General features: G+C 48.8%; 1 protein-coding gene across 4 annotated transcripts in view; it reads right to left on the minus strand.

The window, feature by feature from the left end:
• Positions 1 to 24,888, minus strand: part of RPGRIP1L (RPGRIP1 like) — an 827,898-nt gene that overhangs the window by 149,292 nt on the left and 653,718 nt on the right. For all 4 annotated transcript variants that reach the window (XM_078668308.1, XM_078668309.1, XM_078668306.1 and 1 more), the window contains one exon: positions 4,556 to 4,742. In XM_078668308.1, coding sequence (XP_078524434.1) covers positions 4,556 to 4,742 — 187 coding nt within the window. The remainder of the gene's footprint in view (positions 1 to 4,555; positions 4,743 to 24,888) is intronic.

The following is a 24,888-nucleotide window of genomic DNA, read 5'->3' on the forward strand; positions in this document are numbered from 1 at the left end:
AGAGCCTTCCTGCTTTGTCTCCCTTAGCGTGCATCTTAGCCAGGTGTGACCTATAATCTAAGCATCATAATGTCTCAATTAATTGTGCTTGTTTTTCACTGGTTGCATAAAGGTCCCATTTGAAGTCGCCCGTGGTTGCGGATAGCCCAAGGGTCCCCCAGAGAACGTTCAAAGTCAGATGGTTTCCGCTCTACTGTATTACGTGCCCCCACCACTGTGCGTATACATTGACCGCTCACAACTGATTTGAAGGCATCCCATTAAATAAGGTGAGTGCTGGCAGTACCTACATTTTCAGCAAAGTAGTTTCTTATAGTCTTTTGAAAAGTCCCTGGAGGCTTGGTCCTCTAGCGTAGATGGCTGTGCTGTTATGAGTTGGATGGATGATGAGCACAAAAAACGAACAAGTCGTACATGTAGGTTGTGAGAGTAGGGGGACTAGAAGGATAATTACTTCTCATATGGGTGAAAGGCCCTCTAGGTGTCTGCAGTGGAATACTGTAACAGCCATTGTGTAAGATAAGTGGCGGCGGCTGTTGTGGGCATGTGGGGCGGGGAGGTGTGACCTATCTAAGTGCACATTCAACACACAATTAAAGTCCTCCATGGAAGATGTGCCCAGAGAGCGAGATAAAGCGACAGTTCAATAAGAAACTGTGGTTTTCCAGTACTGGGAGAGTAAACGCTGTCCAGGAGCATTGCAGTGCCATCCAGGACACCCTCCACTAACGTATACCTCCAATCTGTATCAATCACAACAGTTATACACCTAAAAGGGGTTGTGGGTCAAATCCATAATAGTGGCCCCCCTAGCATTTCCAGAGTACTCAGTGCCATAACACTACCCACTCCTTCAGGTAAGGTGCCACACAAGAAGGATACTCTAATGGTGGGTCTCAAGGACGGGTCACAGGACAGGTGGCCATACAGGATCAAGAGTGTCTACAGTGTAGCCAAAGGGAAGACCGAGCTGCATTGGAGATATTCAGTGTCAGATATGTCCCATGGTGTGGGCTGTCGTTAAGTGTTTTGAACAGGGTGGTGAGCAGGCTATGACATTAGGTGATTGCATGAGCAGTTTGAGAGGTTATGGATGGTGGTATCACTGATCAGGACCTAGAGGGAATTGAGTCTTTGTCCGAAAAAGCAGTCATTAGGATCCTTGTTGCAGCCAACGTCTCACAGCCTAGACGCTGTGGTCAAGGCTGAAAGACTCTCTAATTGCGATTGCAATGGTGAGGGAGTGCTAGAAGGGGCAGGGGATGCCCTGACCAGAGCACGGCACTCAGCACCAGCTGAACGGTTCTGGGTCCGTGGGGCAGCAGTATCTTGCTCAGGGGTGTTTTGATATTTTTCAACCCAATCCCAGGCATCGTTGACTCCATAAAGAAGAATGTGCTTTGATTTGCCCCGATTTTTTGTTTAGCGGGGAAGAGCAAGACGTACTTAAGTCCAAACTCTTGAAACTTGCATTTTACTCTGGGAAAAGAAGCAGAAAGACTTTGCACTGCAATGGTGTAGTTGGGAAATAGCATGACCACCGCATTCTTGCAGGACAATTGGGTTGGCCTGCCAGGTGACTCTCAGGAGGGTGCTCTTATCCTTGAAGTGAAGTATACTTAGGAACCAGTGGCGGGGGACACCACATGGCACCAGTTGAGTGTGTTCCACAATGTAGAGGGGGAAGAGGCCTGTCAGGGCGACTTGTGAGGAAAACCAGTTCTCAATAAAAGCAGTGGGCTCAGCACCCTCCGCTCCTTCCAGCAGCCCCACTATTTGGATAGTGTTCTGCTGGAAGCACCCCTCGGCATCCTACACCTGCCCTCCAGAAAGTGTACTCGCTCATCAAAGTCCTGAATTCATTTGGTGATGTCCTACGTTTGTGGAAGAAGTTCTCGGATGACTGCTTCACTCTTTTAATCAACCTGCTAATTTCAGCTGAGCAGCGTGTAATAACCCAAGGTCTGCAGCTATTGTATCAACTTTCCTCTCCAATGCTGGTCTGGTCTTTGGTATCGCCTGCAGGATCAAGTCTAGTTCTGCTGCCGATGGGCTGCCCCCGCATATTTGTCCGCAGGCATACCAGGCAGTGCGCAGGCCATGTTCGTAGGTAGATTGTCCAGCATTGCAGGCGGAGAGGGCAACTGGGATGGCATTTCCGGCCTGCATCGCCCCACCCGCCTGTTGTGAGCCATTGAGCGCTACCTCTACAGGGTCTCCCTCCTGCCTGTCTTTCAGGGGAGCCTTAGAAAAGAAACCTCAGTATAAAAAAAGGGGAAACCCCAGCATAGCTCACAACTATAAAGGATGAGCCCATTCTAGAAATTAAGGCGATGGAGCAGAAGTAGCAGTCTAAGGGGCCGTGCTGGGATATCAATGCCAAGGTGGTAACAATGGGAGTGAGTGCTGCAGCAAAGTTTGCAAAGAGTGCCCCGGTCCACCACACCTAAAGCAAGTGGGAAGTACAAATCAGAGAACTTCTACAGGGCCTCAGGTGAGTGAAACAAACAATAATTATTCATGGGTCATGCTGGAGAATTGCACTCAGACAGGGGGCTGTCCATTACTGACACTGTAGATTCTGTTTTGGAACAACCTGTTCAAGATTCACAATGTAATGCAATGCAGCACTGCACTGCAAACCTTAAACAGAAGTACATCTGGCGTGTAATTTGTACTTAAAAAACAATACAAAGAAGTATAAATAGCTCTAGCACCATGGGTAGTTTGTGTCTGTTTCAGTTTGTCCCCTTGAAAACCACATCAAACACACTTCAATGCTTCCTATATAGGTGAACAGATGAGAAAATCCTAACTGTGGGAGGCATGTACAAATAGCATTAATTTATTCCTTACCTTTCTAATGTCATAGCTCTGTGCCACAAGGAGATGAAAGGGCGGCTAAACACAGTATCTTTTGCATCTAAAAATGTAAATGTAAACCCTCCACGTTTTCAAACCGCGTATTGGATTAACTCATAATTAAAAAAAAAAAGTATTGGAGCAAAGCGTTGTTACCATAAACATATCAAAACCAGGAGTGTCTGGATCGCAACACACTGATTGCAACACACTGAGGAAAATTCATATACATATCAATAAGAGCATATAACAAATAGTTCAGAATCAATACAATGACTAGATAATTTAATGACATTGATTTATACGCACAAACACATTAAAAAGCATTGCCACTTGAGCACTCAAGCGGGGATTGGTCGATTTGGGTGGAAGGTTTGATCAGAGACAGAATGTCAAGAACTGGAGGCATTGGATATGTGTATTGGAGTGCTAGTACAATTGCAACCTGGGATCGTATTGTGTCATGTGAATGGAAGGGATGGCCGAAATATTAATAATCAACAGTGAGTGGGAGGATGGGGGGGGGGGGAGGAATTTGGGGACAGTTATTTTGACTGCTGATATGTAAAATCATGGAGAACAGAGAATTGATTCCTGATTTTGTTTTATGTATATCATGACAACAGCAATAAAACAAAGAGCATTTTAAAAAAACATAATAAAGCATGGAAAAGATAACACCAAAGAATGGGTTGGGAAGGGTAAGTATGAATTTATGTGCTTAGCTCCAGAGGTCCAAGATATTTATATTTAAGTGGTGTTGGTCTGTGTCTAATTCATCCTAATATCAGATATCGGCAACATCATGTAACTTGCACACTCCGGAATGCAAGGTATAACTTATACAGCAGACTAAAGGAACCCAGCCAAGTTACTCAGTGTAGCGTGGATGTGCAAAATACACTTATGCATGTACAAATTGCAGTTCAATAAGTATTCACAACCTTCGATGAGACTTTGGGCCGGTTTTAAAATTTAGCAAACGCGGGACATTAGCAAAAAAGTGGCAGATGCCCCCGCTCACCCTATTTAGAATGACAGACACCAATACACCCGCAACAGGGCAGATAAGATACCTCCCACTTTTGGGTGGATGGTCCACTTCCTAGAAATCCACCCCTAAGTATCATGGAACATCTGCATTTAGCAGGATTAGGTTTAGGGGTAGAAGAATGTAATTAGGAGGAGGCACCGGGGTAGCTTTTGGAAAGGTAAAGTAAACCCAACGGTCGCACCTTTTTGGATATTCAGAAGCCTTCCCAAAGCTTTTTATTCTGGCCCATTCACACATAAACATACATACATACATATACATATATATGTATATATATTTTTTTTATTCTCAAAAAGGCGGCTGTAGATGTGTACTTGGGATGGAACAATTAATCTAACAGTCGTGTTTCATGTTTGTTACTATGAATTCCCAGAAAACTGCAAATCTCTTTCAATTTGGAGCCATACGTGTGTGTACAAGTTATTGACTTAATACTTTCTAAAAAAATAACTCTGAATGCAGGTTATGGAAGACAATCGTGTGGCCAAATGCGCAAAACTTCTTTGGATGCAACACATGGATCCTTAAACAAGTGGCTTTTTCATACCTCGAGGCATCACAAATTGTTATGTTCCTTGCTCAGAAGTTATAATTTCAACAGTGAAAATGCTATGCCAGTTTCAAGTGGATTAAGCTTACCGTTGCTGTGGTTGTAGTGAATCCACTGTCCGCGTTTTGGTTTTGGAAGCGACACCGGTGTTTCCTCGGATGGCAAATTGCAAAATTTGCATTCCACAAACAGCCTTTTTATAGAGTCATCCAGCAAAACATCCGCGTCCTCATTAAAAGTTAAGGCCGTGATTTCAATGCGGATCTTCTCTGATGGCTGCATGAGAAAAGACACATTCAATTAATGCTGATAACGTAAACAACAAATAGGTCTCTTCTTCGGGCAACAAAGAAATCCAAAAGCATAATTGATTGCTTCTGTCAGTGGCTTTGAAAAAACGAGGTATGGTTTATGCCCTGGGAGGTAGCAATAAGATTGTAAAATGGTCAAAACACCAATACACCCAATGCTGCGGCTCTGAAACGTCACTTGCAGATCCTAGCACTTAGCGGCCAGGAGCCTTGCAACTTATAGCCCAACACTGAAGGACTCTCACTGAGTGCCCCATTCCAACATTGAAGGACCGAGTTACACTCAATGAGTGCCCCATTCCATCACTGAAGGACCAAGGGACACTCAGTGACCCATTCCAACACTGAAGGACCGAGTGACACCCAGTGACCCATTCCAACACTGAAGGACGGAGGGACGCTCAGTGACCCACTCCAGCACTGAAGGACCGAGTGACACCCAGTGACCCATTCCAACACTGAAGGACCGGTGGACATTCAGTGACCCATTCCAACACCGAAGGACCAAGGGACACTCAGTGACACATTCCAACACCGAAGGATCAATGGACACTCAGTGACACATTCCAACACCGAAGGACCGATGGACACTCAATGACACATTCCAACACTGAAGGACCGAGTGACACCCAGTGACCCATTCCAACACTGAAGGACCGAGTGACACTCACTCAGTGAGTGCCCCATTCCAACACTGAAGGACAGATGGACACTCAGTGACCCATTCCAACACTGAAGGACCGAGTGACACCCAGTGACCCATTCCAACACTGAAGGACTGAGGGACGCTCAGTGACCCATTCCAACACTGAAGGACTGAGGGACGCTCAGTGACCCACTCCAGCACTGAAGGACCGAGTGACACTCAATGAGCCATTCCAACACTGAAGGACCAATGGACACTCAGTGATACATTCCAACACTGAAGGACCGATGGACACTCAGTAACCCATTCCAACACTGAGGGAAGGAGTGACACCCAGTGACCAATTCCAACACTGAGGGACCGATGGACATTCAGTGACCCATTCCAACACTGAAGGACCGAGTGACACTCAGGGAGCCATTCCAACACTGAAGGACCAAGTGACACTCAATGACCCATTCAAACACCGAAGGACACTCAGTGACCCATTCCAACACCGAAGGACCGAGGGACACTCAGTGACCCATTCCAACACCGAAGTACCGAGGGACACTTAGTGATTCATTCCAACACAGAAGGACCGAGTGACATTCAGTGACCCACTCAGACACTGAAGGACCGATGGACACTCAGTGATCCATTCAGACACTGAAGGACCGATGGACACTCAGTAACCCATTCCAACACTGAGGGACGGAGTGACGCCCAGTGACCCATTCCAACACTGAGGGACCGATGGACATTCAGTGACCCATTCCAACACTGAAGGACCGAGAGACACTCAGTGAGTTATTCCAACACTGAAGGACCGAGTGACACTCAGTGACCCATCCCAACACTGAAGGACAGAGGGACACTCAATGACCCATTCAAACACTGAAGGACAGAGGGACACTCAGTGACCCATTCCAACACCGAAGGACCGGGGGACACTCAGTGACCCATTCCAACACCGAAGGACCGAGGGACACTCAGTGACCCATTCCAACACTGAAGTACCGAGCGACACTTAGTGATTCATTCCAACACAGAAGGACCGAGTGACATTCAGTGACCCACTCAGACACTGAAGGACCGATGGACACTCAGTGATCCATTCAGACACAGAAGGACCGAGGGACACTCAGTGACCCATCCAACACTGAAGGACTGAGGGACACTCCGAAGGACTGAAGGACGCTCAGTGACCCACTCCAGCACTGAAGTACCGAGGGACACTCGGTCACCCATTTCGACACTGAAGGACCGAGTGACACCCAGTGACCCATTCAAACACTGAAGGACCGATGGACACTCAGTGACCCATTCCAACACTAAAGGACCAAGGGACACTCAGTGACCAATCCCAACACTGAAGGACCAAGGGACACCCAGTGACCCATTCCAACACTGAAGGACCGAGGGACACTCAGCGATCCATTCAGACACTGAAGGACTGAGGGACACTCAGTGACCCATTCCAACACTGAAGGAGCGAGGGACACTCAGTGACCCATTTCAACACTGAAGGACCGAGGGACACTCCGTGATCCATTCAGACACTGACGGACTGAGGGACACTCAGTGACCCATTCCAACACTGAAGGACCGAGGGACACTCAGTGACCCATTCCAACACCGAGGGACACTCAGTGACGCATTCCAACACTGAAGTACCGATGGACACTCAGTGACCCATTCCAACCCTGAAGGCCTTAGTGACACTCAGTGAGCCTTTTCAACACTGAAGGACAGAGGAACACTCAGTGACCCATTTCAACACTGAAGGACCGAGGGACACTTAGTGACCCATTCCAACACTGAAGGACCGAGAGACACTCAGTGACCCATTCCAACACTGAAGGACCGAGAGACACTCAGTGACCCATTCCAACACTGAAGGACCGAGGGACACTCAGTAACCCATTCCAACATTGAAGGACCGAGGGACACTCAGTAACCCATTCCAACATTGAAGGACCGAGGGACATATAGTGACCCATTCCAACACTGAAGGACCGAAGGACACTCAGTGACCCATTCCAACACTGAAGGACCGAGGGACATTCAGTGACCCATTCCAACACTGAAGGACCGAAGGACACTCGGTGACCCATTCCGACACTGAAGGACCGAGTGAAACCCAGTGACCCATTCAAACACTGAAGGACCAATGGACGCTCAGTGACCCATTTCAACACTGAAGGACCGATGGACACTCAGTGATCCATTCAGACACTGAAGGACCGAGGGACACTCAGTGACCCATTCCAACACTAAAGGACCGAGGGACACTCAGTGACCCATCCCAACACTGAAGGACCAAGGGACACTCAGTGACCCATTCCAACACTGAAGGACCGAGGGACACTCAGTTACCCAGTCCAACACTGAAGGACCGAGGGACACTCAGTGACTCATTTCAACACTGAAGGACCCATTTCAACACTGAAGGACCGAGGGACACTCAGTGATCCATTCAGACACTGAAGGACTGAGGGACACTCAGTGACCCATTCCAACACTGAAGGACCGAGGGACACTCAGTGACCCATTCCAACACCGAGGGACACTCAGTGACCCATTCCAACACTGAAGTACCGATGGACACTCAGTGACCCATTCCAACCCTGAAGGCATTAGTGACACTCAGTGACCCTTTCCAACACTGAAGGATAGAGGGACACTCAGTGGTCCATTCCAACACTGAAGTACTGATGGACATTCAGTGACACATTCCAACACTGAAGGACCGATGGACTCTCAGTGATCCATTCAGACACTGAAGGACCGAGGGACACTCAGTGACCCATCCCAACACTGAAGGACTGAGGGACACTCAGTGATCCATTACAACACCGAAGGACTGAAGGACGCTCAATGACCCACTCCAGCACTGAAGTACCGAGGGACACTCGGTGACCCATTCCGACACTGAAGGACCGAGTGAAACCCAGTGACCCATTCAAACACAGAAGGACCAATGGACGCTCAGTGACCCATTTCAACACTGAAGGACCGATGGACACTCAGTGATCCATTCAGACACTGAAGGACCGAGGGACACTCAGTGACCCATCCCAACACTGAAGGACCAAGGGACACTCAGTGACCCATTCCAACACTGAAGGACAGAGGGACACTCAGTGACCCATTCCAACACTGAAGGACCGAGGGACACTCAGTGACCCATTCCAACACTGAAGGACCGAGGGACACTCAGTGACCCATTCCAACACTGAAGGACCGAGGGACATTCAGTGACCCATTTCAACACTGAAGGACCGAGGGACACTCAGTGATCCATTCAGACACTGAAGGACTGAGGGACACTCAGTGACCCATTCCAACACTGAAGGACCGAGGGACACTCAGTGACCCATTCCAACACCGAGGGACACTCAGTGACCCATTCCAACACCGAGGGACACTCAGTGACGCATTCCAACACTGAAGTACCGATGGACACTCAGTGACCCATTCCAACCCTGAAGGCCTTAGTGACACTCAGTGAGCCTTTTCAACACTGAAGGACAGAGGAACACTCAGTGACCCATTTCAACACTGAAGGACCGAGGGACACTTAGTGACCCATTCCAACACTGAAGGACCGAGAGACACTCAGTGACCCATTCCAACACTGAAGGACCGAGAGACACTCAGTGACCCATTCCAACACTGAAGGACCGAGGGACACTCAGTAACCCATTCCAACATTGAAGGACCGAGGGACACTAAGTAACCCATTCCAACATTGAAGGACCGAGGGACATTCAGTGACCCATTCCAACACTGAAGGACCGAAGGACACTCAGTGACCCATTCCAACACTGAAGGACCGATGGACACTCAGTGACCCATTCCAACACTGAAGGATAGAGGGACACTCAGTGGTCCATTCCAACACTGAAGTACTGATGGACACTCAGTGACACATTCCAACACTGAAGGACCGATGGACTCTCAGTGATCCATTCAGACACTGAAGGACCGAGGGACACTCAGTGACCCATCCCAACACTGAAGGACTGAGGGACACTCAGTGACCCATTACAACACCGAAGGACTGAAGGACGCTCAATGACCCACTCCAGCACTGAAGTACCGAGGGACACTCGGTGACCCATTCCGACACTGAAGGACCGAGTGAAACCCAGTGACCCATTCAAACACTGAAGGACCAATGGACGCTCAGTGACCCATTTCAACACTGAAGGACCGATGGACACTCAGTGATCCATTCAGACACTGAAGGACCGAGGGACACTCAGTGACCCATTCCAACACTAAAGGACCGAGGGACACTCAGTGACCCATCCCAACACTGAAGGACCAAGGGACACTCAGTGACCCATTCCAACACTGAAGGACAGAGGGACACTCAGTGACCCATTCCAACACTGAAGGACCGAGGGACACTCAGTGACCCATTCCAACACTGAAGGACCGAGGGACACTCAGTGACCCATTCCAACACTGAAGGACCGAGGGACACTCAGTGACTCATTTCAACACTGAAGGACCCATTTCAACACTGAAGGACCGAGGGACACTCAGTGATCCATTCAGACACTGAAGGACTGAGGGACACTCAGTGACCCATTCCAACACTGAAGGACCGAGGGACACTCAGTGACCCATTCCAACACCGAGGGACACTCAGTGACCCATTCCAACACTGAAGTACCGATGGACACTCAGTGACCCATTCCAACCCTGAAGGCATTAGTGACACTCAGTGACCCTTTCCAACACTGAAGGATAGAGGGACACTCAGTGGTCCATTCCAACACTGAAGTACTGATGGACACTCAGTGACACATTCCAACACTGAAGGACCGATGGACTCTCAGTGATCCATTCAGACACTGAAGGACCGAGGGACACTCAGTGACCCATCCCAACACTGAAGGACTGAGGGACACTCAGTGATCCATTACAACACCGAAGGACTGAAGGACGCTCAATGACCCACTCCAGCACTGAAGTACCGAGGGACACTCGGTGACCCATTCCGACACGGAAGGACCGAGTGAAACCCAGTGACCCATTCAAACACTGAAGGACCAATGGACGCTCAGTGACCCATTTCAACACTGAAGGACCGATGGACACTCAGTGATCCATTCAGACACTGAAGGACCGAGGGACACTCAGTGACCCATCCCAACACTGAAGGACCAAGGGACACTCAGTGACCCATTCCAACACTGAAGGACAGAGGGACACTCAGTGACCCATTCCAACACTGAAGGACCGAGGGACACTCAGTGACCCATTCCAACACTGAAGGACCGAGGGACACTCAGTGACCCATTCCAACACTGAAGGACCGAGGGACACTCAGTGACCCATTTCAACACTGAAGGACCGAGGGACACTCAGTGATCCATTCAGACACTGAAGGACTGAGGGACACTCAGTGACCCATTCCAACACTGAAGGACCGAGGGACACTCAGTGACCCATTCCAACACCGAGGGACACTCAGTGACCTATTCCAACACTGAAGTACCGATGGACACTCAGTGACCCATTCCAACCCTGAAGGCATTAGTGACACTCAGTGACCCTTTCCAACACTGAAGGACAGAGGGACACTCAGTGACCCATTCCAACACTGAAGGACCGAGGGACACTCAGTGACCCATTTCAACACTGAAGGACCGAGGGACACTCAGTGATCCATTCAGACACTGAAGGACTGAGGGACACTCAGTGACCCATTCCAACACTGAAGGACCGAGGGACACTCAGTGACCCATTCCAACACCGAGGGACACTCAGTGACCCATTCCAACACTGAAGTACCGATGGACACTCAGTGACCCATTCCAACCCTGAAGGCATTAGTGACACTCAGTGACCCTTTCCAACACTGAAGGACAGAGGGACACTCAGTGACCCATTCCAACACTGAAGGACAGAGGGACACTCAGTGACCCATTCCAACACTGAAGGACCGAGGGACCGAGGGACACTCAGTGACCCATTCCAACACTGAAGGACCGAGGGACACTCAGTGACCCATTCCAACACTGAAGGACCGAGGGACACTCAGTGACCCATTTCAACACTGAAGGACCGAGGGACACTCAGTGATCCATTCAGACACTGAAGGACTGAGGGACACTCAGTGACCCATTCCAACACTGAAGGACCGAGGGACACTCAGTGACCCATTCCAACACCGAGGGACACTCAGTGACCCATTCCAACCCTGAAGGCATTAGTGACACTCAGTGACCCTTTCCAACACTGAAGGACAGAGGGACACTCAGTGACCCATTCCAACACTGAAGGACCGAGGGACACTCAGTGACCCATTCCAACAGTGAAGGACCGGGGGACCCTCAGTGACCCATTCCAACACTGAAGGACCAAGGGACACTCAGTGACCCATTCCAACATTGAAGGACCGAGGGACATTCAGTGACCCATTCCAACACTGAAGCACCGAAGGACACTCAGTGACCCATCCAAACACTGAAGGACCAAGGGACACTCAGTGACCCATTCCAACACTGAAGGACCGAAGGACCGAGGGACACTCAGTGACCCATTCCAACAGTGAAGGACCGAGGGACACTCAGTGACCCATTCCAACACTGAAGGACCGAAGGACACTCAGTGACCCATTCCAACACTGAAGGACACTCAGTGACCCATTCCAACACTGAAGGACCGAGGGACACTCAGTGACCCATTCCAACAGTGAAGGACCGGGGGACCCTCAGTGACCCATTCCAACACTGAAGGACCAAGGGACACTCAGTGACCCATTCCAACACTGAAGGACCGAGGGACACTCAGTGACCCATTCCAACACCGAGGGACACTCAGTGACGCATTCCAACACTGAAGTACCGATGGACACTCAGTGACCCATTCCAACCCTGAAGGCCTTAGTGACACTCAGTGAGCCTTTTCAACACTGAAGGACAGAGGAACACTCAGTGACCCATTTCAACACTGAAGGATCGAGGGACACTTAGTGACCCATTCCAACACTGAAGGACCGAGAGACACTCAGTGACCCATTCCAACACTGAAGGACCGAGAGACACTCAGTGACCCATTCCAACACTGAAGGACCGAGGGACACTCAGTAACCCATTCCAACATTGAAGGACCGAGGGACACTCAGTAACCCATTCCAACATTGAAGGACCGAGGGACATTCAGTGACCCATTCCAACACTGAAGGACCGAAGGACACTCAGTGACCCTTTCCAACACTGAAGGACAGAGGGACACTCAGTGACCCATTCCAACACTGAAGGACCGAGGGACACTCAGTGACCCATTCCAACAGTGAAGGACCGGGGGACCCTCAGTGACCCATTCCAACACTGAAGGACCAAGGGACACTCAGTGACCCATTCCAACACTGAAGGACCGAGGGACACTCAGTGACCCATTCCAACACCGAGGGACACTCAGTGACGCATTCCAACACTGAAGTACCGATGGACACTCAGTGACCCATTCCAACCCTGAAGGCCTTAGTGACACTCAGTGAGCCTTTTCAACACTGAAGGACAGAGGAACACTCAGTGACCCATTTCAACACTGAAGGACCGAGGGACACTTAGTGACCCATTCCAACATTGAAGGATCGAGAGACACTCAGTGACCCATTCCAACACTGAAGGACCGAGAGACACTCAGTGACCCATTCCAACACTGAAGGACCGAGGGACACTCAGTAACCCATTCCAACATTGAAGGACCGAGGGACACTTAGTAACCCATTCCAACATTGAAGGACCGAGGGACATTCAGTGACCCATTCCAACACTGAAGGACCGAAGGACACTCAGTGACCCATTCCAACACTGAAGGACCGATGGACACTCAGTGACCCATTCCAACACTGAAGGACCGAGGGACACTCAGTGACTCATTTCAACACTGAAGGACCCATTTCAACACTGAAGGACCGAGGGACACTCAGTGATCCATTCAGACACTGAAGGACTGAGGGACACTCAGTGACCCATTCCAACACTGAAGGACCGAGGGACACTCAGTGACCCATTCCAACACCGAGGGACACTCAGTGACCCATTCCAACACTGAAGTACCGATGGACACTCAGTGACCCATTCCAACCCTGAAGGCATTAGTGACACTCAGTGACCCTTTCCAACACTGAAGGATAGAGGGACACTCAGTGGTCCATTCCAACACTGAAGTACTGATGGAAACTCAGTGACACATTCCAACACTGAAGGACCGATGGACTCTCAGTGATCCATTCAGACACTGAAGGACCGAGGGACACTCAGTGACCCATCCCAACACTGAAGGACTGAGGGACACTCAGTGATCCATTACAACACCGAAGGACTGAAGGACGCTCAATGACCCACTCCAGCACTGAAGTACCGAGGGACACTCGGTGACCCATTCCGACACTGAAGGACCGAGTGAAACCCAGTGACCCATTCAAACACTGAAGGACCAATGGACGCTCAGTGACCCATTTCAACACTGAAGGACCGATGGACACTCAGTGATCCATTCAGACACTGAAGGACCGAGGGACACTCAGTGACCCATCCCAACACTGAAGGACCAAGGGACACTCAGTGACCCATTCCAACACTGAAGGACAGAGGGACACTCAGTGACCCATTCCAACACTGAAGGACCGAGGGACACTCAGTGACCCATTCCAACACTGAAGGACCGAGGGACACTCAGTGACCCATTCCAACACTGAAGGACCGAGGGACACTCAGTGACCCATTTCAACACTGAAGGACCGAGGGACACTCAGTGATCCATTCAGACACTGAAGGACTGAGGGACACTCAGTGACCCATTCCAACACTGAAGGACCGAGGGACACTCAGTGACCCATTCCAACACCGAGGGACACTCAGTGACCCATTCCAACACCGAGGGACACTCAGTGACGCATTCCAACACTGAAGTACCGATGGACACTCAGTGACCCATTCCAACCCTGAAGGCCTTAGTGACACTCAGTGAGCCTTTTCAACACTGAAGGACAGAGGAACACTCAGTGACCCATTTCAACACTGAAGGACCGAGGGACACTTATTGACCCATTCCAACACTGAAGGACCGAGAGACACTCAGTGACCCATTCCAACACTGAAGGACCGAGAGACACTCAGTGACCCATTCCAACACTGAAGGACCGAGGGACACTCAGTAACCCATTCCAACATTGAAGGACCGAGGGACACTCAGTAACCCATTCCAACATTGAAGGACCGAGGGACATTCAGTGACCCATTCCAACACTGAAGGACCGAAGGACACTCAGTGACCCATTCCAACACTGAAGGACCGATGGACACTCAGTGACCCATTCCAACACTGAAGGATAGAGGGACACTCAGTGACCCATTCCAACACTGAAGGACCGATGGACTCTCAGTGATCCATTCAGACACTGAAGGACCGAGGGACACTCAGTGACCCATCCCAACACTGAAGGACTGAGGGACACTCAGTGACCCATTACAACACCGAAGGACTGAAGGACGCTCAATGACCCACTCCAGCACTGAAGTACCGAGGGACACTCGGTGACCCATTCCGACACTGAAGGACCGAGTGAAACCCAGTGACCCATTCAAACACTGAAGGACCAATGGACGCTCAGTGACCCATTTCAACACTGAAGGACCGATGGACACTCAGTGATCCATTCAGACACTGAAGGGCCGAGGGACACTCAGTGACCCATTCCAACACTAAAGGACCGAGGGACACTCAGTGACCCATCCCAACACTGAAGGACCAAGGGACACTCAGTGACCCATTCCAACACTGAAGGACAGAGGGACACTCAGTGACCCATTCCAACACTGAAGGACCGGGGGACACTCAGTGACCCATTCCAACACTGAAGGACCGAGAGACACTCAGTGACCCATTCCAACACTGAAGGACCGAGGGACACTCAGTAACCCATTCCAACATTGAAGGACCGAGGGACACTCAGTAACCCATTCCAACATTGAAGGACCGAGGGACATTCAGTGACCCATTCCAACACTGAAGGACCGAAGGACACTCAGTGACCCATTCCAACACTGAAGGACCGATGGACACTCAGTGACCCATTCCAACACTGAAGGATAGAGGGACACTCAGTGGTCCATTCCAACACTGAAGTACTGATGGACACTCAGTGACACATTCCAACACTGAAGGACCGATGGACTCTCAGTGATCCATTCCAACACTGAAGGACCGAGGGACACTCAGTGACCCATTCCAACACTGAAGGACCGAGGGACACTCAGTGACTCATTTCAACACTGAAGGACCCATTTCAACACTGAAGGACCGAGGGACACTCAGTGATCCATTCAGACACTGAAGGACTGAGGGACACTCAGTGACCCATTCCAACACTGAAGGACCGAGGGACACTCAGTGACCCATTCCAACACCGAGGGACACTCAGTGACCCATTCCAACACTGAAGTACCGATGGACACTCAGTGACCCATTCCAACCCTGAAGGCATTAGTGACACTCAGTGACCCTTTCCAACACTGAAGGATAGAGGGACACTCAGTGGTCCATTCCAACACTGAAGTACTGATGGACACTCAGTGACACATTCCAACACTGAAGGACCGATGGACTCTCAGTGATCCATTCAGACACTGAAGGACCGAGGGACACTCAGTGACCCATCCCAACACTGAAGGACTGAGGGACACTCAGTGATCCATTACAACACCGAAGGACTGAAGGACGCTCAATGACCCACTCCAGCACTGAAGTACCGAGGGACACTCAGTGACCCATTCCGACACTGAAGGACCGAGTGAAACCCAGTGACCCATTCAAACACTGAAGGACCAATGGACGCTCAGTGACCCATTTCAACACTGAAGGACCGATGGACACTCAGTGATCCATTCAGACACTGAAGGACCGAGGGACACTCAGTGACCCATCCCAACACTGAAGGACCAAGGGACACTCAGTGACCCATTCCAACACTGAAGGACAGAGGGACACTCAGTGACCCATTCCAACACTGAAGGACCGAGGGACACTCAGTGACCCATTCCAACACTGAAGGACCGAGGGACACTCAGTGACCCATTCCAACACTGAAGGACCGAGGGACACTCAGTGACCCATTTCAACACTGAAGGACCGAGGGACACTCAGTGATCCATTCAGACACTGAAGGACTGAGGGACACTCAGTGACCCATTCCAACACTGAAGGACCGAGGGACACTCAGTGACCCATTCCAACACCGAGGGACACTCAGTGACCCATTCCAACACCGAGGGACACTCAGTGACGCATTCCAACACTGAAGTACCGATGGACACTCAGTGACCCATTCCAACCCTGAAGGCCTTAGTGACACTCAGTGAGCCTTTTCAACACTGAAGGACAGAGGAACACTCAGTGACCCATTTCAACACTGAAGGACCGAGGGACACTTAGTGACCCATTCCAACACTGAAGGACCGAGAGACACTCAGTGACCCATTCCAACACTGAAGGACCGAGAGACACTCAGTGACCCATTCCAACACTGAAGGACCGAGGGACACTCAGTAACCCATTCCAACATTGAAGGACCGAGGGACACTCAGTAACCCATTCCAACATTGAAGGACCGAGGGACATTCAGTGACCCATTCCAACACTGAAGGACCGAAGGACACTCAGTGACCCATTCCAACACTGAAGGACCGATGGACACTCAGTGACCCATTCCAACACTGAAGGATAGAGGGACACTCAGTGGTCCATTCCAACACTGAAGTACTGATGGACACTCAGTGACACATTCCAACACTGAAGGACCGATGGACTCTCAGTGATCCATTCAGACATTGAAGGACCGAGGGACACTCAGTGACCCATCCCAACACTGAAGGACTGAGGGACACTCAGTGACCCATTACAACACCGAAGGACTGAAGGACGCTCAATGACCCACTCCAGCACTGAAGTACCGAGGGACACTCGGTGACCCATTCCGACACTGAGGGACCGAGTGAAACCCAGTGACCCATTCAAACACTGAAGGACCAATGGACGCTCAGTGACCCATTTCAACACTGAAGGACCGATGGACACTCAGTGATCCATTCAGACACTGAAGGACCGAGGGACACTCAGTGACCCATTCCAACACTAAAGGACCGAGGGACACTCAGTGACCCATCCCAACACTGAAGGACCAAGGGACACTCAGTGACCCATTCCAACACTGAAGGACAGAGGGACACTCAGTGACCCATTCCAACACTGAAGGACCGAGGGACACTCAGTGACCCATTCCAACACCGAGGGACACTCAGTGACCTATTCCAACACTGAAGTACCGATGGACACTCAGTGACCCATTCCAACCCTGAAGGCATTAGTGACACTCAGTGACCCTTTCCAACACTGAAGGACAGAGGGACACTCAGTGACCCATTCCATCACTGAAGGACCGAGGGACACTCAGTGACCCATTTCAACACTGAAGGACCGAGGGACACTCAGTGATCCATTCAGACACTGAAGGACTGAGGGACACTCAGTGACCCATTCCAACACTGAAGGACCGAGGGACACTCAGTGACTCATTTCAACACTGAAGGACCCATTTCAACACTGAAGGACCGAGGGACACTCAGTGATCCATTCAGACACTGAAGGACTGAGGGACACTCAGTGACCCATTCCAACACTGAAGGACCGAGGGACACTCAGTGACCCATTCCAACACTGAAGGACCGAGGGACACTCAGTGACCCATTCCAACACCGAGGGACACTCAGTGACCCATTCCAACACTGAAGTACCGATGGACACTCAGTGACCCATTCCAACCCTGAAGGCATTAGTGACACTCAGTGACCCTTTCCAACACTGAAGGATAGAGGGACACTCAGTGGTCCATTCCAACACTGAAGTACTGATGGACACTCAGTGACACATTCCAACACTGAAGGACCAATGGACTCTCAGTGATCTATTCAGACACTGAAGGACCGAGGGACACTCAGTGACCCATCCCAACACTGAAGGACTGAGGGACACTCAGTGATCCATTACAACACCGAAGGACTGAAGGACGCTCAATGACCCACTCCAGCACTGAAGTACCGAGGGACACTCGGTGACCCATTCCGACACTGAAGGACCGAGTGAAACCCAGTGACCCATTCAAACACTGAAGGACCAATGGACGCTCAGTGACCCATTTCAACACTGAAGGACCGATGGACACTCAGTGATCCATTCAGACACTGAAGGACCGAGGGACACTCAGTGACCCATCCCAACACTGAAGGACCAAGGGACACTCAGTGACCCATTCCAACACTGAAGGACAGAGGGACACTCAGTGACCCATTCCAACACTGAAGGACCGAGGGACACTCAGTGACCCATTCCAACACTGAAGGACCGAGGGACACTCAGTGACCCATTCCAACACTGAAGGACCGAGGGACACTCAGTGACCCATTTCAACACTGAAGGACCGAGGGACACTCAGTGATCCATTCAGACACTGAAGGACTGAGGGACACTCAGTGACCCATTCCAACACTGAAGGACCGAGGGACACTCAGTGACCCATTCCAACACCGAGGGACACTCAGTGACCTATTCCAACACTGAAGTACCGATGGACACTCAGTGACCCATTCCAACCCTGAAGGCATTAGTGACACTCAGTGACCCTTTCCAACACTGAAGGACAGAGGGACACTCAGTGACCCATTCCATCACTGAAGGACCGAGGGACACTCAGTGACCCATTTCAACACTGAAGGACCGAGGGACACTCAGTGATCCATTCAGACACTGAAGGACTGAGGGACACTCAGTGACCCATTCCAACACTGAAGGACCGAGGGACACTCAGTGACCCATTCCAACACCGAGGGACACTCAGTGACCCATTCCAACACTGAAGTACCGATGGACACTCAGTGACCCATTCCAACCCTGAAGGCATTAGTGACACTCAGTGACCCTTTCCAACACTGAAGGACAGAGGGACACTCAGTGACCCATTCCAACACTGAAGGACAGAGGGACACTCAGTGACCCATTCCAACACTGAAGGACCGAGGGACACTCAGTGATCCATTCAGACACTGAAGGACCGAGGGACACTCAGTGACCCATTCCAACACTAAAGGACCGAGGGACACTCAGTGACCCATCCCAACACTGAAGGACCAAGGGACACTCAGTGACCCATTCCAACACTGAAGGACAGAGGGACACTCAGTGACCCATTCCAACACTGAAGGACCGAGGGACACTCAGTGACCCATTCCAACACTGAAGGACCGAGGGACACTCAGTGACTCATTTCAACACTGAAGGACCCATTCCAACACTGAAGGACCGAGGGACACTCAGTGATCCATTCAGACACTGAAGGACTGAGGGACACTCAGTGACCCATTCCAACACTGAAGGACCGAGGGACACTCAGTGACTCATTTCAACACTGAAGGACCCATTTCAACACTGAAGGACCGAGGGACACTCAGTGATCCATTCAGACACTGAAGGACTGAGGGACACTCAGTGACCCATTCCAACACTGAAGGACCGAGGGACACTCAGTGACCCATTCCAACACTGAAGGACCGAGGGACACTCAGTGACCCATTCCAACACCGAGGGACACTCAGTGACCCATTCCAACCCTGAAGGCATTAGTGACACTCAGTGACCCTTTCCAACACTGAAGGATAGAGGGACACTCAGTGACCCATTCCAACACTGAAGGATAGAGGGACACTCAGTGACCCATTCCAACCCTGAAGGCATTAGTGACACTCAGTGACCCATTCCAACACTGAAGGACCGAGGGACACTCAGTGACCCATTCCAACACTGAAGGACCGAGGGACACTCAGTGACCCATTTCAACACTGAAGGACCGAGGGACACTCAGTGATCTATTCAGACACTGAAGGACTGAGGGACACTCAGTGACCCATTCCAACACTGAAGGACCGAGGGACACTCAGTGACCCATTCCAACACCGAGGGACACTCAGTGACCCATTCCAACACTGAAGTACCGATGGACACTCAGTGACCCATTCCAACCCTGAAGGCATTAGTGACACTCAGTGACCCTTTCCAACACTGAAGGACAGAGGGACACTCAGTGACCCATTCCAACACTGAAGGACCGAGGGACACTCAGTGACCCATTCCAACAGTGAAGGACCGGGGGACCCTCAGTGACCCATTCCAACACTGAAGGACCAAGGGACACTCAGTGACCCATTCCAACATTGAAGGACCGAGGGACATTCAGTGACCCATTCCAACACTGAAGCACCGAAGGACACTCAGTGACCCATCCAAACACTGAAGGACCAAGGGACACTCAGTGACCCATTCCAACACTGAAGGACCGAAGGACCGAGGGACACTCAGTGACCCATTCCAACAGTGAAGGACCGAGGGACACTCAGTGACCCATTCCAACACTGAAGGACCGAAGGACACTCAGTGACCCATTCCAACACTGAAGGACCCATTTCAACACTGAAGGACCGAGGGACACTCAGTGACCCATTCAGACACTGAAGGACTGAGGGACACTCAGTGACCCATTCCAACACTGAAGGACCGAGGGACACTCAGTGACTCATTTCAACACTGAAGGACCCATTTCAACACTGAAGGACCGAGGGACACTCAGTGATCCATTCCAACCCTGAAGGCATTAGTGACACTCAGTGACCCTTTCCAACACTGAAGGACAGAGGGACACTCAGTGACCCATTCCAACACTGAAGGACCGATGGACACTCAGTGACCCATTCCAACACTGAAGTACCGAGGGACACTCAGTGACCCATTCCAACAAGGAAGGCCTTAGTGACACTCAGTGACCCTTTCCAACACTGAAGGATAGAGGGACACTCAGTGGCCCATTCCAACACTGAAGTACTGATGGACACTCAGTGACACATTCCAACACTGGAGGACCGAGGGACACTCAGTGACACATTCCAACACCAAAGGACACTCAGTGACCCATTCCAACACTGAAGGACCGAGGGACACTCTGACCCATTCCAACACTGAAGGACCGAATGACGCTCAGTGACCCACAACACAAAGACCTGCTCAATGAGGAGTTGCTGTAGACACAGCTGCAATAATCGAGCAGGCTCTCATTGAAATCACGCCGGAGAAGTGCTTCATTCACTGATTTCATTATATTTAAGGCCTTTGCTGTAGTGCAAACTAGACTCCTACGAGCAGTTGAGCCCTTTACAGAGACATTTAATTACATCAAACGTGCCCTCGATAACGTAAACTTTTTTTAGCTGCATGGTGTTGTAATATGATTTCTGAAAACATTTATTCATATTTTGTTCCACACCACCCCACTGTCCAATGCAGTAAATTAAAAGGCTGACTATGTTTTTAAATCTTGTTAAATGTGTCTTTGATCAATGTTAATTATTGTTGCCACCAAGAGGTTGGAAGCTTTGCCGCTACTCCCCGGTAGCTCAATTTCTCGAATATTTTTTTCTAAGTACTACCCAACGTTTAGTCTTTATACCAACAGATCAAAACCTACTAAAACAAGCGATACAATGTGGTTCGCTGCAAAGGTCCTATGCAAAGGTTAGGTGATGACCTTTTAGTTGCTAATTGGGGCCTGTAGGTGTTAAAGTGCCAGAATAACCACATAATACCGTCACAGACAGTGCTGCATTGTAATGAATAATGTACCTTTCTTGCTGCACAATACTGTTGACTCTGATGCATTATTCGGGTCTCTCTTGCCATATCATTTCAGTGGCTTTGGATAATACTACTAATTTCGTACCAAATTATCACTTCTGCTCTTGGAATCGTTCCGACCTCTTAATAAAATTGAGTATTTCGTCCCTGTACTCAGCCTGCCTCCCATGCCCCTACATTTCTGCGTAACTGATCTTGCCTGTTTTCTGTCAGCTGCAGTGTACTTCTATCTACTTGTTTTTTATTGTTTACATAGACACAGGGCTCCAACTCCCTTTAGGGCCTAGTTCGCCCTTTACAAAATCAAACACCAGCTGTATGACATAATAAATCTCCTTAACCAAACATTACTAACACAATTTTCAAATTATAATTTACATATTCTCATGTGCCTTTGGAGACAGGGACAGCTATGATGGCCCTCTTCATACCACTATGAAATACCACTTCAAAATAAGCCTTCAAATGGCGAAATATTTTTCACAAACTAAATAATGCACTAACTATACCTTCTCTGGTTATTATATTATAGAGAACATTACAGTTGCAAACTTTTCCCCCCAAAGAAAAGCAGGTAATTCATAAAAATAAAGAAAGAACGCAAAAGTCTATTATTGTTAAAATGTACTATTCTGTGAAAAGAATAATGTTCATTGCTGTCAAGTACCTTTTAATATTTGATGAAGTAATTTCCCCCCCTTCTTTTAAGGAGACCTTTTCTTTTATTATGCATCCTGAGATGCTTTAACTAAAAACTAAAATCTGAATATTTCAATAAGCCGTTTTATTATTCAGGAGATTCATGGAAATTTGGCCGGAATGACAGCGAAAATTTCACACCATCATGTCTCGGCTAATACAGGTACACGACTTCAGATGGCAATATTACTGGGATTAGCATAGCATGATGAAATATTTAAAAGAATTCTTTTCTAAAACCCAATAAATCAAATGACTGCCAAATGTCATTAATGTGACAATCCTTGACTTGAATGTGCTTTTCATATTCAAATTTGAAAAGAAAGATATGAATGCATGTAAAGGTTACTTGGCTTCAACTCATACCCTAAGCAATCAAATTGCACGACCACGGAGTACTGTATCTTTTGTCTGGTTTTTAACCAAGATTTATCCTTCTGCCTCATCATTGTGAAACATTAACAGCCATATTTTAAGTCTATGCCCATTTTTTGTGATATTTAAACATTTTTGATCTAACATTTATACACCACCGTTTGCATGATCCATCTTTTGTCATCTGCATTTATTACAATTAATTTCCAAATACCACTCCCAAAAAAATATATACTGCATGCTCTGTCCATTGGTTCAGACCCACTGTTCACCAACCCCAATCGACAGCGGTTTACAGCGGCAGAAAAAAAGGCAATGCATCTTAAGTACATTCAAACTACTCGCAGAATAAATCAAATATATTATTGCAGTGTTCTAAGCAAACAGCAAACATCATTTAGAAGCCTCTGTATAAATTAGACATTATTTTAAGTAAATTGAAGTCATATCAAAATGAATGCAATATTTTAAAGTGTGCACAGTGCAAATAAATTCATTGAATAATGGAAATTACATAGACTTTAAATGCAGATACGATTTTTAAGTACAAGTACACCCTCCTATAAGAAAACTAGCTCCAATGAGGACAAACACAGTAAATGCAAGAATGCATCTATGACAAGGTAAGAAACACCCAATTTCCAAGTGGTTATTAGATTTATTTAAAAAGACTGTTATAATGTACTTAGACTAGTTTCCTTTTGTCAGCAAAGTCAAACTGGTGAATGCATTGTATGCTTTGCATATTTTTTAAGTAGAATTGGAGTGAGAATATGAACTGCTGCAGCTGGAAGAAATGTGAACACGTTCGACGGCATAAAGAAACCTCAACAGAACAGGATTCTAATCAATAAACCCTTGTTATAAAAAAATACGTGACCCGCTATAAATAAGTGACTTCTGAAAGACGACATCAATTGCATATATGTGTGTAGATTTTATTTACAGTATTATTACAACCCCGAAAGGCGAGAAAGCACACCACATACAGAAGAAGAAATGTACAAAGAATGGATCAAGTAATCCAATAAAAGGTAACTAAAAGGTGAAAAAGGGTAAAATTATAGAAATGTGGTGAAGAATAGGGTACAGAGGGAGAAGAAACAATGACCAGACTTGGGTTCACGCATACAGCGTCAGGGAAGAGTAAATTTCAGACTATTCTTGGTAGCCGCACACAAATTTAGTCATTGAGGTATTCAGGAATTTGTTGCTGAATACCACCGAAGGTAATGTAGAAAATTTCAAATGTAATCCAGGCTTTGATATGGGATTGAAGAGACACAAGACTGGAATGATGTGATCTTATTTTTCTGTGCTTGAAATCAAATGAGCAGATGCAAGCTGAACAACTTTGATGGTATCAGTATGAATGGCATGTGAAAAGATCACTTTCTTGAAATGACGCAGGCCTAAACCAATAGAAGCGCTATTGTTGGGCCTGCAGCAGGAGCGGTGCCGGCTTGCGTTTGCCCTCCCTTCTGTTTCCTGTTCCAGCCCTGCGTACAGCAATGTTATAGGAATTCTGGCTGTTGTGATGCTGCTGGAGACGCTGAGGTTGTTGGCAGGCCCAGCAGCCATGGTGTGGTGATACAGTCTGTGATCAACAACTGAGCAGGAACAGACGGGAGTCTGGAATATTTGAGGAAAA

This window comes from Lissotriton helveticus, chromosome 12, assembly GCF_964261635.1.
Source record: "Lissotriton helveticus chromosome 12, aLisHel1.1, whole genome shotgun sequence".
Classification (NCBI taxonomy): Eukaryota; Metazoa; Chordata; class Amphibia; order Caudata; family Salamandridae; genus Lissotriton; species Lissotriton helveticus.